Source organism: Manis pentadactyla, chromosome 5, assembly GCF_030020395.1.
Source record: "Manis pentadactyla isolate mManPen7 chromosome 5, mManPen7.hap1, whole genome shotgun sequence".
NCBI classification, from domain to species: Eukaryota; Metazoa; Chordata; class Mammalia; order Pholidota; family Manidae; genus Manis; species Manis pentadactyla.
The window spans coordinates 95,039,409-95,056,075 of NC_080023.1; the positions used below are offsets into that span (position 1 = coordinate 95,039,409).

Sequence of the window (16,667 nt, forward strand, 5' to 3'; positions counted from 1 at the left end):
AAGATCAAAAAACCTAGACTGACTTCTGGTGCCCCACTGGGTGACTCAGTGAATGGTGGTAGCTTTGTCAAAATAAAGAAAAGAGAAATAGATTTAGAAAAAAGGTAATGAGGTCAGTTTTAGACGTATTGAGTCTGAAATGTCTGCAAGATAAGTGGCTGGAGATTTATAGCTGGCAGTCATATATGCAGGACCATAATCCCTTACTCAGAACCCTGGGAGGTCACGTGTGCTTCAGAATTCAGAATTTTTCCAGTGTTAGGAAGGTAGAATGGTGCATGTACTATCTGTTATATTCACACTCCAGCAGAAGCTGGGGCAGCACCTATAGGCAAACACTGAAATTTTTGCAGCAAAACTTTTGGCTAATCTCACCAAGTAAGACAAACAAGACCATAGACAGCCTCTAAGCAATTCAAGGCTGTTTGGGGTGCCAAACTTAAGAAAAAGCCTTCTAGTTTCCAGAACATTTTGAATTTCCCAAGTTTGGATAGGAGATTATGAACCTCTATCATTAGGTTTGGTGCCTATTGAGAGACTGAAGATATCTACAAATGGGAAACAGGCCATTTCACAATAAATTTGATAGCTTTTCAGGTTTCATTGGGTTTTTTGTATTTATTGTCTATTTTAAGTGGCATTTATAGTGAAAGTATGAAATGAGGTCTTGGAGAAGTAAAAAGAGGTTTTACAAATTGACTCTCTGTATTACCCAGCTGCCACAAGCCCCATATGCCATTCCATCTCAGCCCCTTTCTCATTTTACAGGGAAAATAATATTTCCTTTATTCCTGTCTCTGATTCTTCATGCAGAGATAGTCACTGAAGTGCTTTACTTCCTGCTAAAAACCCTTCTTAAATGCCTGACTACCCCAGTTTACCTGGAGGGCAAAGTCAGCCAGGGCCCTCCTGACAGATAGCTTTGCGCTATTATTCTTTGAGTCACAGCTACCAGCTTAGACCAGCCAGCAAAAGGTAGGGAAAAGAATGTTTGCAGTTGAGGTGCTTCATCATAACATGGGTAACTCAACAGCCTTTTCTTTGGCTGCAATTTCCTTACTTGAACTTTGACCTTTACAGCTTCACTCTCCGACGAGTTAAGGACCTTGATCCAGGAGGCAAAGGAAATGAAGTGGCCCTTCGTGCCTGAAAAGTGGCAGTACAAACAAGCCGTGGGCGCAGAGGACAAAACAAACCTTCAGGATGCAATCGGCGCCGGACTGCAGCAGTTGCTGGTAGGAAGAACCTTGCCACCTGTTCCTTTGACACACCCAAGTGAGCCATTTAGCCTCTAAGTGTTCTAATAGATTAAATTTCCTTAAAGCAGAGGACAGCCCTTACCCTTATGGTTAGCTCTGCCAGATTGACTAATGTGGAGGAAATAGCCCTTGAAAAGTATCACTTGCCCATGAGCCCTTCTGTTGGAAAACCAAATCAAGTAAAAGTGAAGAAGGGCAGTCAGTGGGTGTATCAGGAAACCTATCGTCCTGAAATATTTACGTATCCTTGGTAGGCCAGAGCAGTAGTTTGGGTTCGGCCATGCCTCATAGCATTTTTACTTTGAAATGCTACTTTCTAAAAGTTGGTAGCTTAAAAAAATTCATTCAGCACTATTTCATCAATGTGACTTGCAGCCCAAGGTGTTGATGTCTGGCATGTCCCTTCCCAGAGCTGGGATCCTCTTTGCTCCTCAGGATGCAGGCTCTTCAGGAAACATCAAGTCAAAGTCATTGGCACGCTTATTCCGCAACTCACTTATTGGTATTAACCAAACTGATACCTCCGCCGGCCAGGAGGGGGCCTCAAGACTAGCAGGCTGAGACCCTGGGGATGCTACAAGGAGTGCCATTGTCCTTAGTAGCATTGTTTCTTACCTACATTCTCTCAGATGATTATCAAGAAAGAGAGTCTATTAGCTTACATGTATATTTTCTCAGCATAAAAATACATATTTGCCTGGAGACCAGTCATTTTAAGCAATGCCAATATCCTAAAATTTTTATTTTACCAGTTTACATGGGAATGTGGTTTGGGGTCATCCCAAAATAAACGTATAGATACTGTCTTTGCCTATCAAAACAAAAATTGGGGAAAGATCCCCTGGTCTCCATACACATAACAGCATCTTTGGAGAGTTACTAGAAACAGTAAAACCCCCACCTTTCCCAGTCCCCCAAAGAAACAAACAGACGGGGGCTAGGCAGACTGGGGTTGCAGGCAGAGGAAGGAGAACACTCAGAATGCCGAGGTGAGCCGGGGTGGGGGGCGGTTAAAGCAAGCATGCTTGATGTTAGTGGAGAGGTAGAACGGAGTAAGACTATAATTTGCATATCACTACGGAGTTTACAAAGTGCTTGCACATACATCACCTCATATAATTCTCAAAGTGACTATTACTAAATCATCCTCATTTGACAATTAAGGTTCTTGCCCAGAGGAACAGACCAGGGACTGGTGGCCCATGGCTCGTTCCTCCGTCCCCGTCCCGATTCGCCCTCTCCGAGCCCCACGTGATGAAGCCAGAAGGTCAGGTGGAAGGCCTGAGTTTGTTTGCGGTAAAGCGAGCTGTAGGCTGTCCAGCAGGGCTTTCTGCGGTGACGAAATGTTTTGTGCCTCTGCTGCCAATGCATGAGGCCCTGGCCATGCACGGCTCTTCAGCGCTCGAAATGTGCCTATTGTGACTGAAGAACTGAATTTTTACTTTTAACTTTTGAAAAATCAGTTTCTATACAAATAGCCACACTGGGCAGGACTGCCGTTTTATTAGACAGTGTAGCTCTGAAGCGGCAGTGCCTAAAGCCAGACCTTCCGACGCAGCACTAGCATCACAGGAAAACTTGTTGGAAATTCCGATTCTTGGGCCCCACCCTAGTCCTACAGGATCAAAAACCCTAGGGGTGAGGGTAGCGTTCCACGTTAGACAAGCCCTCCAAAGGATGCTGATACACACGAGAGTTTGAGGGCCACTGTTCCAAAGAAAAGAATAAGTGGGTGAGTGAGGCGGACAGGAGGCCTGGACAGGGATGTGAGGGAGGAGGGGCAAGGTTAGGAGTGAAGGAGACCGACCAGAGAAGAAACCCTTTGCCATCAATTCCCAGAACCACTGATTAACCTGTAGCCAGTTTCCAACAAGCCGATAGTCACTTCACCTGCTTGAACACCTCACCTGATTCGGTCGTGGCACGTACAAACATTAGCAGGCTTCCACGGGAGGGGAGAGCAGGAGAGCTTCACAGTGGGGGGGACTCCTACTTTGACCTTTGGCACTTAGGAAGTTCCTCTGAATTTCAAACATGGGGTGAGAAACCGAGATGCAGCACATTACTACAACTGGGTTTCAAAACTCCCCTCATCCCGTGTGGCAATCATCGGCTCCCCTCGACGTGTTCAAAGCTTGTGGTGACATTAGCTGAAAAACCGGAGACTGTGTTTTAAAACCTTCATCTTTCTGCTTTAGGGGGTTAATGACATTTGGAAGATGAGCTGTTCACAGTCGTCAGCATATTTAAAGAGTGCATGCGTTAATCCTTCTACTTCCCCTCTACGTATTGTACAGATGTCACAACTGAGGGAAATTGAGGCAGAGAGAACTTAAGAAATCTGTACCGAGCTCACAGGATCACTAGTGGCAGCTCTGAGAATCAGTCCATTAGGCTTCTTTAGGCCCTACTAAAGATATTTAACCGGGAGTTTTTTGAACTCTGATTATCATTTTCTTTACCTTACCCAGCAAGCGATAAATCAAACCACCACACCTCCTGAAGACTCTCAGTGTCAGACCCCAAGAGCACAAATGCTAATCCACTCTGTTTCGTGAATACGTAGAACTCCAGCACCCCGTGAAGTCGTGCTATTCCTGGTATCTTAGCTTGTCAAAAGTGTCTCCAGTAAATTCCATGATTTGTTTTTGCCCCGTTGCCCTTTGGTGTCAATATTATACCTTACTGAAGCTGGATGGGTATGTTTCAATTGCTGACTAATAGTGAGATTCTGTTCTTACATAAAAAGTAGTTAAAGACTGCTGAGTTTGACTTTTCAGGGGTCTCATCTCTTCTTACAGTTTTTTTATAAATCTAGACTTTCCATGATTTTTTTTTTCACCTTGAAATGAATCCTTCCCATAAAAGTTTCCCCTCCATTTGAAAAAGTAGTAGTATACTTGGAGTGTAAACACCATCTTTAAGCTCATTCCACAAATAACAGATCAAATTGAAGCATAGAATTGTGATGAGTGCCGGAGGTGGAGGAATTAATGGTCCTTGGTAATGTTACTTGCTTAGGCTAAACTTAATCAAGAAAAATTGTCTGTGGTGCTTAGCTTTCTGTTCTCCATTGCCTCCCTGTTCCCTCCCGCCCCACCCCTCCCTCTCCTCCTTCCCACCCCCAGCCTTTTCTCCTTTGGTGTGTGGCCACAGACAGAAATTTATGGCAGGGGCCAACCTCCTTTACACACCACACAAAGCTTGCTGACTTGAGAGAGTTTGTCTGCTCTGTCCCAGAAAAAACACCTGCAGGACGCTCCCCGAGAAACCTGGAGAGATGGGAGATTAATGTGGCTGTAATAGCTGGGCAGTGTTTTTGGTATTATGCCCTCTCCCCAGGTGGATGGGTCTTTTCCGAGATGATACCAATTATTTATTGCTGAAACATCTGTTGATAACTGCAGCTGCCCTTGTGAAACAAAGCATATCACAAGGTCACAGGCTATAGGGACCTACAACCCACCTCATGCTAGTTTGAGACTATTCAGTAACACCCTCCAGCCCATGGGTTACCGTCATCTTTAATGTCTCATCGTGCCAAAGAAAATACTGTGTAAACACTGCCCTGCCTGCCCTACGGGCTTTGAAGCATTATTTCATCTTCATCGGTAATTTATATTCCAGTGCCATTGTGCTGTGGGAAAAAGAGGGGGAACCTTTTTTGTTTTCCATTTAATTGTATATCGCCTGACACTTTGACCTGTATTATTAGTATTAGTCAGAAAAAGGATTTTCTCCCTCTCTTATTTAAAAATAAAATTTCAAGGGAAAGTAAGCGCTCCTTCAGCTCCTTTCACTCACAACAATGTTTACACTCTGGGAGGACAAGATGAAAAGAGCCAGCCATTTTTTTCAAGTGCCGGAGAAGGCATTTCAGTTTTCGAAAGAGAACAGTAAGGCCCTTATAAAAATCATTCAGCAAAACCTTTGATGGATTTTTCAAAAAAGTACTGAAGGCATTTAACGTCCGCGTCTCCTCGGCATGGTAGCAGGCGGGCGCCGGGAGCTCCAACGGGCCAGCCCGGCCTTGCTCCTGAGCTGCCAGGGAGCAGAGGCAGCAGCCTCGAGGTGAGTGCCGTCTTGCCGAGTTTTTTCAACAACTTTCACACTTCTACAAAGGACAATGTCTGTATAATGAAAAGAAACTATGAAAATAGAGCACTTTAAAGGGACGTAGAGCACACGTTTGGATTTGCATGTCTGCAGCAGTTGGGAGCAGGCTGGGGTGCATGGCCAGGAAGAATTGCTTGACAGACACCCCCCCACACCGGTTTGGAGCATTCCCTGCGTGGGGGTCCTGATGTGGGTAGGGCGCCCAGCCTCTCCCCACGGTGTTTTGGTAGAGGGAGGGAATAGAAATTTAGTGTGGTGCCCCTGCAAGGACATGCAGGGTTAACTTTTATAGACTGGCAAAAGTACAGCCCAAGGAGATGAAGCTGGCTCAGAAGGAGGATTTTTTTTTCCCATTTCCTTTTCAACTTTATAACCATGAAGTTGTGTAATCTTACAAACCTTTATTCCACAGTAATTTTTGGAAATACCTGTGCTACCTTGCAGGGATTAGAAGAGGGACCCAAAAAAGAAATACAAATAACAAAAAACAAAAACCATTAGTTGTTTTCTTTTTTTCTGAAAAGGTGTAGAATAAAACAATTGATAAATGCCAACACCCATTTATAATTTAAAGAAATCTTAGCAAACTAGGAATAGAAAGGAACTCCCCTAACCTTATAAAAGTAACTAAAATTAACATATTTTTTTGGAGAAAATTTACAAGCCTTCCCCTTAAGGTAGAAAACAGGGCACTGATGCCTGACGTCAGAGCTGCTACTTAACATAATACAAGAGGATCTAGCCAAAGAAATCATTAATTTTTGTATTAAGGTATTATTGATATACACTCTTACGGAGGTTTCACATGAAAAAACAATTTGGTTACTACGTTCACCCATATTATCGAGTTCCCCACCATACCCCACTGAAGTCACTGTCCATCAGTGTAGTAAGATGCCACAGAGTCACTATATGCCTTCTCTGTGCTACACTGCTTTCCCTGTTATCTCCCCCACCATGTGTACTAAACATAATACCCCTCAATCCCCTTCTCCCTCCCTCCCCACCCAACCTCCCACACCCTTGCACTTTGGTAACAACTAGTCCCTTCTTGGAGTTTGTGAGTCTGCTGCTGTTTTGTTCCTTCAGTTTTGCTTCGTTGTTATACTCCACAAATAAGGGAGATCATTTGGCACTTGTCTTTCTCCACCTGGCTTATTTCACTGAGCATAATACCCTCTAGCTCCATCCATGTTGTTGCAAATGGTAGGATTTATTTTCTTCTTATGGCTGAATAGTATTCCATTGTGTATATGTACCACCTCTTCTTTATCCATTCATCTACTGATGGACACTTAGGTTGCTTCCATATCTTGGCTGTTGTAAATAGTGCTGCGATAACCATAGGGGTTGATGTGTCTCTGAGAACCTGTATTCTTTGGGCAAATTCCTAGGAGAGGAAATTCCCTGTCAAATGATATTTCAATTTTTATTTTTTTTAGGAATCTCCATATTGTTTTCCACAATGGTTGAACTAGCTCACATTCCCACCAGCAGTGTAGGAGGGTTACCCTTTCTTCACATCCTCACCAGCGTTTGTTGTTAGTCTTTTCGATGCTGGCCATCCTAACTGGTGTGAGGTGATATCTCAATGTGGTTTATATTTGCATTTCCCTGATAATTAGTGATGTGGAGCATCTTTTCATGTGCCTGTTGGCCATCTGAATTTCTTCTTTAGAGAAGAGTCTCTTCATATCCTCCACCCATTTTTTAATTGGGTTATTTGCTTTTGGGTGTTGACCTGTGTGAGTTCTTTATATGTTTTAGATGTTAACCCCTTGGCAGATATGTTGTTTACAAATATATTCTCCCATACTGTAGGATGCCTTTTTATTCTATTGATGGTGTCCTTTGCCATACAGAAGCTTTTTAGTTTGATGTAGTGCCATGTGTTCATTTTTGCTTTTGTTTCCCTTGCTCAAGGAGATGCATTCAGGAAGAAGTTGCCTATGTTTATATTCAGGAGATTTTTGCCTATGTTGTCCTCTAAGAGTTTTATGGTTTCATGACTTACATTCAGGTCTTTGATCCATTTCAAGTTTACTTTTGTGTATGGGATTAAACAATAATCTAGTTTCATTCTCTTGCATGTAGCTGTCCAGTTTTGCCAACACCAGTTGTTGAAGAGGCTGTCATTTCCCCATTGTATGTCCATGGTTCCTTTATCATATATTAATTGACCATATATGCTTGGATTTATATCTGGGCCCTCTAGTCTGTTCCATTGGTCTATTGTTCTGTTCTTATGCCAGTACCAAACTGTCTTGATTACTGTGGCTTTGTAGTAGAGCTTGAAGTTGGGGAGAGTAATCTCCCCAGCTTTATTCTTCCTTCTCAGGATTGCTTTGGCTATTCAGGGTCTTTTATGGTTCCATATGAATTTTAGAACTATTTGCTCTAGTTCATTGAAGAATGCTGTTGGTATTTTGATAGGAATTGCATTGAATCTATAAATTGCTTTAGGCAGGATGGCCATTTTGAAAATATTAATTCTTCCTACCCAAAAGCATGGGATGAATTTCCATTTACTAGTCTCCTCTTTAATTTCTCTTAAGAGCTTCTTGTAGTTTTCAGGGTATAGGTCTTTCATTTTATTCTTTTTGATGCAATTGTGAATGGAATTGTTTCCCTGATTTCTCTTTCTGGAAATTCATTGTTAGTGTATAGGAAAGCAACAGATTTCTGTGTATTAATTTTGAATCCTGCAACTTTGCTGAATTCAGATATTAGGTCTAGTAGTTTTGTAGTGGATTCTGTGGGGTTTTTTATGTACAATATCATGTCATCTGCAAACAGTGATAGTTTAACTTCTTTACCAATCTGGATGCCTTTTATTTCTTTGTGTTGTCTGATTGCTGCAGCGAGGAATTCCAGAACTATGTTGAATAAAAGTGGGAGAGTGGGCATCCTTGTCTTGTTCCTGATCTTAAAGGAAAAGCTTTCAGCTTCTCACTATTAAGTATGAAGTTGGCTGTGGGTTTGTCACATATGGCCTTTATTATGTTGAGGTACTTCCCCTTTATCCCATTTTGTTGAGAGTTTTTATCATGAATGGATGTTGAATTTTGTCAAATGTTTTTTCATCATCTATGGAGATGATCATGTGTTTTTTGTCCTTCTTTTTGTTTATGTGGTGGATGATGTTGAAGGATTTTCAAATGTTGTACCATCTTTGCATCCCTAAGATGTATCCCACTTGGTCATGGTGTATGATCCTCTTGGTGTATTTTTTAATTCAGTTTGCTCTTATTTTGTTGAGTATTTTTGCATCTATGTTCATCAGAGATATTGGTCTGTAATTTTCTTTTTTTGTGGTGTCTTTGCATGGTTTTGGTATTAGAGTGGTGCTGGCCTCATAGAATGAGTTTCAGAGTATTCCATCCTCTTCTACTTTTTGGAAAACTTTAAGGAGGATGGGTATTAGGTCTTCACTAAATGTTTGATAAAATTCAGCAGTGAAGATACCTGGTCCAGGAGTTTTGTTCTTAGGTAGTTTTTTTATTACCAATTCAATTTCCTTGCTGTTAACTGGTCTGTTGAGATTTTCTGTTTCTTTCTGGGTCAGCCTTGGAAGGTTGTATTTTTCTAGAAGGTTGTCCATTTCTTCTAGGTTATCCAGTTTATTACCATATAATTTTTCATAGTTTTCTCTAATAATTCTTTGTATTTCTGTGGTGTTAGTAGTGATTTTTCCTTTCTCATTTCTCATTCTGTTGAAGTGTGTAGACTCTTTTTCTCTTCATAAGTCTGACTAGGGGTTTATCTATTTGTTTATTTTCTCAAAGAACCAGCTCCTGCTCTCATTGATTTTTTCTATTGTTTTATTCTTCTTGAGTTTATTTATTTCTGCTCTAATCTTTATTCTGACCCTCCTTTTACTGACTTTGGGCCTCATTTTTTGTTCTTTTTCTTGTTTCATTAATTGTGAGTTTAGACTGTTCATATGGGATTGTTCTTCTTTCCTGAGGTAGGCCTGTATTGCAATATATTTCCCTCTTAGCACAGCCTTTTCTGTGTCCCACAGATTTTGCGGTGTTGAATTATCGTTGTCATTTGTCTCCATATATTGCTTGATCTCTGTTTTCATTTGGTCATTGAACCATTGGTTATTTAGGAATATGTTGTTAAGCCTCCATGAATTTGTGGGATTTTTCATTTTCTTTGCATAATTTATTTCTAGTTTCATACCTTTTGGATCTGAGAAGCTGGTTGGTACAATTTCAATCTTTTTGAATTTACTGAGGCTCTTTTTGTGGTTTAGTATATGATTTATTCTTGAAAATATTCCATGTGCACTTGAGAATAATGTGCATTCTGTTGTTTTTTGGTGTAGAGTTCTGTAGATGTCTGTTAGGTCCATCTCTTCTAATGTGTTGTTCAGTGCCTCTGTCTCCTTACTTATTTTCTGCATCGTTGATCTGTTCTTTGAAGTGAGTAGAGTGTTGAAGTCTCCTAGAATGAATACATTGCATTCTATATCCCCTTCTAATTCTGTTAGTATTTGTTCACAATGTAAGTGCTCCTCTGTTGGGTACATAGATATTTATAATAGTTATATCTTCTTGTTGGATTGACCCCTTTATCATTATGTAATGTCCTTCTTTGTCTCTTGTGACTTTGTTTTGAAGTGTATTTTGTCTGATACAATACTGCAACTCCTGCTTTTCCTCTCTATTAGTTGCATGAAGTATCTTTTTCCATTCCTTCACTTTCAGTCTGAGTATGTATTTGGGTTTGAAGTGAGTGTCTTTTAGGCAGCATATAGATGGGTCTTGTTTTTTTATCCATTCAGTGACTCTATGTCTTTCGATTGGTGCATTCAGACCATTTACATTTAGGGTGATTATCGATAGGTATATATTTATTGCCATTGCAGGCTTTAGATTCATGGTTACTAAAGGTTCAAGGTTAACTTCCTTACTATCTAAGAGTCTATCTTAACTTAGTATGCTATTACAAACACAATCTAAAGGTTCTTTTTTTTTCCCCTTCCTTTTTCTTCCTCCTCCATTCTTTATATATTAGGTATAATATTTTGTACTCTTTGTCTATCCCTTTACTGACTTTGGGGGTAGTTGACTTAATTTTGCATTTGCTTAGTAATTAATTGTTCTTTCTTTCCTGTGGTTTAATTACCCCTGATGACAGCTCTTTAGCCTTAGGAACATTTCCTCCTATAGAAGTCCCTCCAAAATACACTGTAGAGACAGTTTGTGGGAGGTAAATTCTCTCAGCTTTTGCTTATATGGAAATTGTTTAATCTCTCCTTCAAATTCAAATGATAATCTTGCCGGATAGGGTATTCTTGGTTTGAGGCCCTTCTGCTTCAGTGCATTAAATATATCATGCCACTCCCTTCTGGCCTGTAAAGTTTCTGCTGAGAAGTCTGATGATAGCCTGATGGGTTTTCCTTTATATGTGATCTTTTTGTCTCTCTGGATGCTTTTAATAGTCTGTCCTTATCTTTGACCTTTGCCATTTTAATTATTATATGTCTTGGTATTGTCTTCCTTGGGTCCCTTGTGTTGGGAGATTTGTGCACCTCCATGGCCTAAGAGACTATCTCCTTTCCCAGATTGGGGAAGTTTTCAGCAATTACCTCCTCAAAGACACTTTCTATCCCTTTTTCTCTCTTCTTCTTCTTCTGGTACCCCTATAATACAAATATTGTTTCATTTGGAATGGTCACACCGTTTTTCTCAATATTCTTTCATTCCTAGAGATCTTTTTTTCTCTCAGCTTCTTTGTATTGCTCTTCTCTAATTTCTATTTCATTTATCATCTCCTACACCATATCTAATCTGCTTTTAAAACCCTCAGTTATATTCCTTAATGATTGGATATCTGACCAGAATTTATTCCTGAGTTCTCGAATATTTTTCTGTACCTCCATAAGCATGTTTATGATTTTTACTTTGAAATCTCTTTCAGAAGGTTGGTGAGATAGGTTTCATTCAGCTCTTTTTCTGGTGTTCGTATGATTTTGCTTTGAACCAGGTACCTTTGATATTTCATATTTGTATCTGGTGCCCTCTAGTGCCCAGAAGCTCTACTTTCTGGAGCTTCTCAGCCCCTGGAGCAATATTGGGGGTCGCAGGGGAGCAGTGTTGGTGCCTGGAGAGAGGAAAGAGCTGTTTCCTGCTTCCTAGCTGCTTTGCCTGTCTCCACTGCCAGAACCAGTGGGCTGAACACACAGGTGTAAGCCTCTATGCTTTGCATTTGTAGTTGCTGTAGGCAGGGCTTCCCTTTGGCTGGCCTGATGCCAGGGCAGGGGCTGCTGGTTTGGAAGCCAGGGGTGCGCTGGGCAAGAGGAAGGTACAGTAGGCTGCTATCATGGTGGGGGGTCCTTGGAGCTGCGTAGCCCACAGGGGGATGGAGTGCCTGAAGCTCCTGAATGTTCCCAACCTGCTGGGCAGAGTGAGCCCAGACAATTTTGTCTGCCTGTCCTTTTTCCTGAGCAGTAAGCTCTGTGCAATCCTTGCCCCTTTAGCAGTGCTCTCACTGTTAGAAAGTATCTCAGACTGCCCACCTTTCTTTTGTCCCAGAGCAGCTGGATATGGATCCCTGTTTTCCACAAGTGGCTGGAATCTCAGTCTCTCCAGGTATTCTGCCTGTCTTAGCTTTTCAACCCCACTAATCACCAGAGCAACACACAATGTAGGTTTGTGCTCCCAGAGCAGATCTCCAAGGCTAGATGTTCAGTAGTCCCAGACCTCCACTCCCTCCCTGCTCCATTTCTCTTCCTCTTGCTGGTGAGCTGCGGTGTGGGAAGGGCTTGGGTCCCCCCAGATCATACCTTTGGTATGTTACCCTGTTTCGTGAGGTCTGTTCTTTTCTCCAGGTATATGTAGTCTGGCGCAGCCTTCTTTTCTGTTGCTTTTTCAGGATTAGTTATATTAATTATATTTTTGTATTATATGTGGTTTTAGGAGAAGACCTCCATCTCACCTCTCATGTCACCATCTTTAATCCTCTCGTTTTCTTAACTAGGGTGAAAAAACCTTTGTAGATGAACAAAGTTTGATGAATTCAGCTTTCAGAGTACTTTTTCTAGTATGTCTCTTAAGATAATTTTGGTGCATTTAACCTGTTGATATTTTTATTTTTGAGCTACTTACAATATTAAAGGATCAAGGATTAAAACTTAAATTAACATGAATAAGTTTAAGAGTTGCTCATTGTAAGATGGCAAGATACACTTTTTAAATGTCTGGCATGATTAACATGGGAGCAGAGAGGTGGAAAGGGATCTTTAACGAAAGAGAACTAAAGTATAAATTTATTAGGAAATGAAATGTCAAGTTGAGGACAGATAAAGTGGTATGAGGACTAGGTAAGAAGGTGAGATGCCATCTGTGGGAACAATAAAACGTCCTCCATGAGTAGGCTCTGGATTAACAGATGTTCTTAAAACTGATTAAAAATGTATTTATTTCAGGTGTCAGTTTTCATATTAATATAGAGAATTCAAAAGGCAGTAATAAGTTTTTTGTGGATTGTAATTCTTTCAGCAACTATTTTCTCAAATGTGGTTTTCCTCTTTAACTATGTGCTTTGGGGCTTTAATCACTGAAATATTTTCATCAGGATGCAAAAAGCAAAGTAAATTCAAACTGCATATTCCTTCATTTAGCAAGTATTAACATGTGCTGGACACTTGATATAGAGAACTGAGAGAAATGCAAAAGAAACAGAAGACCTAGTTCACATCCTGGAAAAACTACCAGAATGAAGAGATAAGGCAACCCTTTTTGAAAGGCCTGTTTGTTGGAATAGTTCCTCCCATTGATTGACACCTAGTGTGAAGCAGGTGGTCAATACATATTCTTCTAATTCTTACTGTCTAAGCCAATGAAATATGATTAGAAGTGACGTATGCTAGTCCCAAGCAGAAGCTCTATAGGCCATTGTGTAGTTCAGCAACGGGAAATTTTCCTTTGCCCCATGAACAAGATAGGGGCTCTTCCCTCAGCCTGGATCCTGGAAAGGACAAGACACATGGAGCAGAGCCTCAGATTTGAAGCCAAACTGAAGCCAATGTAAAATAAGAACAACAAGCAGAAAACTTTGTTAAACACTTAACCAAATGTTATGGGTTGATTTGTCCCCCACTGAAATACATTGAAGTCCTAACATTCAGTGCCTTGGAATGTGACTTGATTTGAAAATAGGGTTATTGCAGATGTAATGAGTTAAGATAAGGTCATAGTGGAGTGGAGTGAGGCCATAATCCGATCTGACTGGTCTCCTTCTAGGAAGGTGGCCATGTGCAGATGGAGACACAGGGAGAAGGCCATGTGAATGGTGGAAGAGGGCTGGAGTGACACAGCCACAGGCCAAGGATTTGTCACAACACCAGAAGCTGAGAGACGGACATGGACACTTAGAGAGAGTATGGTCCTGCTGACAGCTTGATTTCAGACTTCTAGCCTCCAGAACTTTGAAACAATGCATTTCTATTGTTTTAAGCTACCCAGTGTGTGGTACTTTGTAATGGTAGCCACAGAAAATGAACACACCAAGTGAAAACTGGCTTGCATGCGTGTGGAAGATAATGAAGCAAGAAAGCTCTCAAGTGGCTTTTAGATGCTTAGCATGTGTTCCTATGCTTCTACATGGAAGAAGGCAAATTAAACCACAGTACACATTCAAGAACAAAATTTGTTTGAAGAAACATTTCAACAAAAATAGTTTAACAGTTTCTGAAAGAAAAAGAAAGTAGGTTATTGTATTTACTGTATTATTTCACCCTTAAATATGACTGGAGAAGACAGACTGGAAAGAACATATCATTCTTCCTACTTCATTTGGTTTGGGGATGTAGTCATCAGTAGAGCACTAAACATCTCCACTTGGATGTCCCAGATATCTCAAGTCCAATAGGTCCCAAACTGAAATCATGTCCAGCTCCTTCTCCCTCCACCTACCACATTTTACCTTCCTCTGATGGTCATTGTATCAGTAAATGGTACCATGAACTACCTAGTTACCCAAATAAAGAACTAGGAATCATCTTTAATTTTATCTTGCCCCTCAACCCTCTCATCTCACTGCTTATCAAGCCCTACTAATTTTCCTCTTAAATATCTCTCAGGTGCATCTTCCTTTCTCCAACCCTACTGTAGCTATACTCGTTCAGACCCTCTCATTTCTTTCCTAGACTATTCAACCCCTCTCGCTCCTTCTGGGCAGGTCGCCCATATCAATAAGGATAGTGAGGATATGCTGCAGGAAAAAAATAAAACTCCAAAATCTTAGGGGTTTAAAGCAATAAAGATTTGTCCCTTCCTCTTGCTACATGTCCATCTGATCCTGGAGGTGGGAACTCTGCTTTATGTCATGCTCCCTCGGGGACCCAGCTTGATGGAATACTTACCATTTAGAATATTGCTGTTGGCCATGGCAAGGGGAAGGGGAAATGATGAATTCTACAGTGGCTCTTAAATACTTCCACACAGAAGTGACCATTGGTCAAGATAAGCCACATGGTCACACCTTACTTCACAGAGCTAGGGAAGCACAATTCTACCATGTGCTCAGAAGGAGGCGACCCACAAGCAGATTAGCAGAGAGCACCCATTACCGCCATGGCTCTCCAAACTGCAACCAAAACCAACTTGCCAAAATAGCAATTAACATTGTTTTCTTGCTTAAATCCCTGCAGTGGGATAGGAGGATCTCAGTTAATTAAAAAATACATTTTAAAAAATGTGTGTTTATGAAAACACCTAATCCTGATCCTGGACAATAAAACCTATATAAATTTGAATGAACATTTTCATTAAAGTGATGGGATTACTAGTTACTTGTATTATTTATATTTCTTTGATTCTTTGCAATAAACATCTCTTACTATTATAACAAAAAAGGAAGGAAAAGACAAATACCATACACTTATTTGAGGAATTTAAAAACAAAGCAAAACAAAATGAACAAGACAGCAGTAGAGTCAGAGACACTGAAAAATGACTGGTGGTTTCCATGGGGGAGTGGTTGGGGTGGGTGGGTAGGAGCAGGATAAAGGGGCACAAAAATTCTCAATCACAATATAAATTAGTCACAGGAATAGTAGTACAACATGGAGAATATAGCCAGTGATTCTGTAACATCTTCTTATGTTGACAGATAGTAACGGTACTAGTTGGAGTGAGGTTTTAATAATATGGGTAACTGCTGAACCACTGTGTTGTATATTTGAAACCAATATGAGATTTTACATTAATGGTACTTCAATAAAAAATAAATAAATAAATAAATAAATAGAGAAATGCAAATGGTTTAAAGAAAAAAAAAGGAAGGGGAGGGAAAAGAGAAAGAAAGAAGAGTGTTGATCAGTTGCCCATAAATCTAGAAGGGGTCAAATCTTCAAAAACCTAAGTAAAGATAGGATGGTAAGGTTTGCTGTACCACTTCTAAGAGCAAGTACAAATACTGAACTACTTATATGTTAACAATTAAGTGACTTGGACAATGCGTGTTTTCACTGATAAAGTAAGGATTTGAAATGCAATATTCTTGTTTACAAATCTCTTCCCATTTGATGGCCTGCTATGAGCTGAGATCATTACCATCCTGTTATGTCTTTGGAGATCATTTTAGCATGCACCTGTGTACACACACATATGGAATATCTATACATATATATATATATATATATATATATATATATATATATATATAATTAGTGTTCATGAACACAAGTTATTTCTTTATCAAATGATAGAACATCAAAGCTGGAGGGAAATTTAGAGATCATCTATTTCAAGCCCATCACTTGCTAGATGGAGAAACAATCCCAGAGGGAGTAAGAAGTGGCTCACTGGAAGTCACACAGCCAGTCAGTGGGAGCATCAGGGCCACAACACCCAGATTTCCTAATGCTGAGCCTGGCGTGCCCTCCCAGAAGCTACATGATTCCATCCTTCACTCGAGGCTGTTGAAGGGCTAGGACAGCCTCTCCCCAGTGCATTCCTGTTTTCTCTGCTGCCCTGTATCCTGCCCTCTACCTCCTCTGTTAATGTGATTTAACTTTTTACTTGGAACAGAATTAAGAAATTTTTATAATTTCCAATTATGAACATTTAAAACTAGTTTTTTCTACTGAACTGTACAGTTCTTCTCTTGAAAAGAAGCCAGACAAAAGGTCTGGATTCATCAAAAATAAATGTCACTTAATGAGAGAAAATCAGGCGCCAAGAGAATGGAGCCTTTGGAGGACAAATATTAGCCCCCAGGCCTATGTGTGTTCAGACTTTCAGATAGACTATGATTAAAATCACCAAGGATTTAAGC

At 40.5% G+C, this 16,667-nt stretch overlaps 1 protein-coding gene across 15 annotated transcripts in view; it reads left to right on the forward strand.

Moving 5' to 3' along the window:
- ALPK1 (alpha kinase 1) overlaps positions 1–16,667 on the forward strand; it is a 123,144-nt gene that overhangs the window by 58,053 nt on the left and 48,424 nt on the right. For all 15 annotated transcript variants that reach the window (XM_057502534.1, XM_057502531.1, XM_057502540.1 and 12 more), the window contains one exon: positions 1,081–1,235. In XM_057502534.1, coding sequence (XP_057358517.1) covers positions 1,081–1,235 — 155 coding nt within the window. The remainder of the gene's footprint in view (positions 1–1,080; positions 1,236–16,667) is intronic.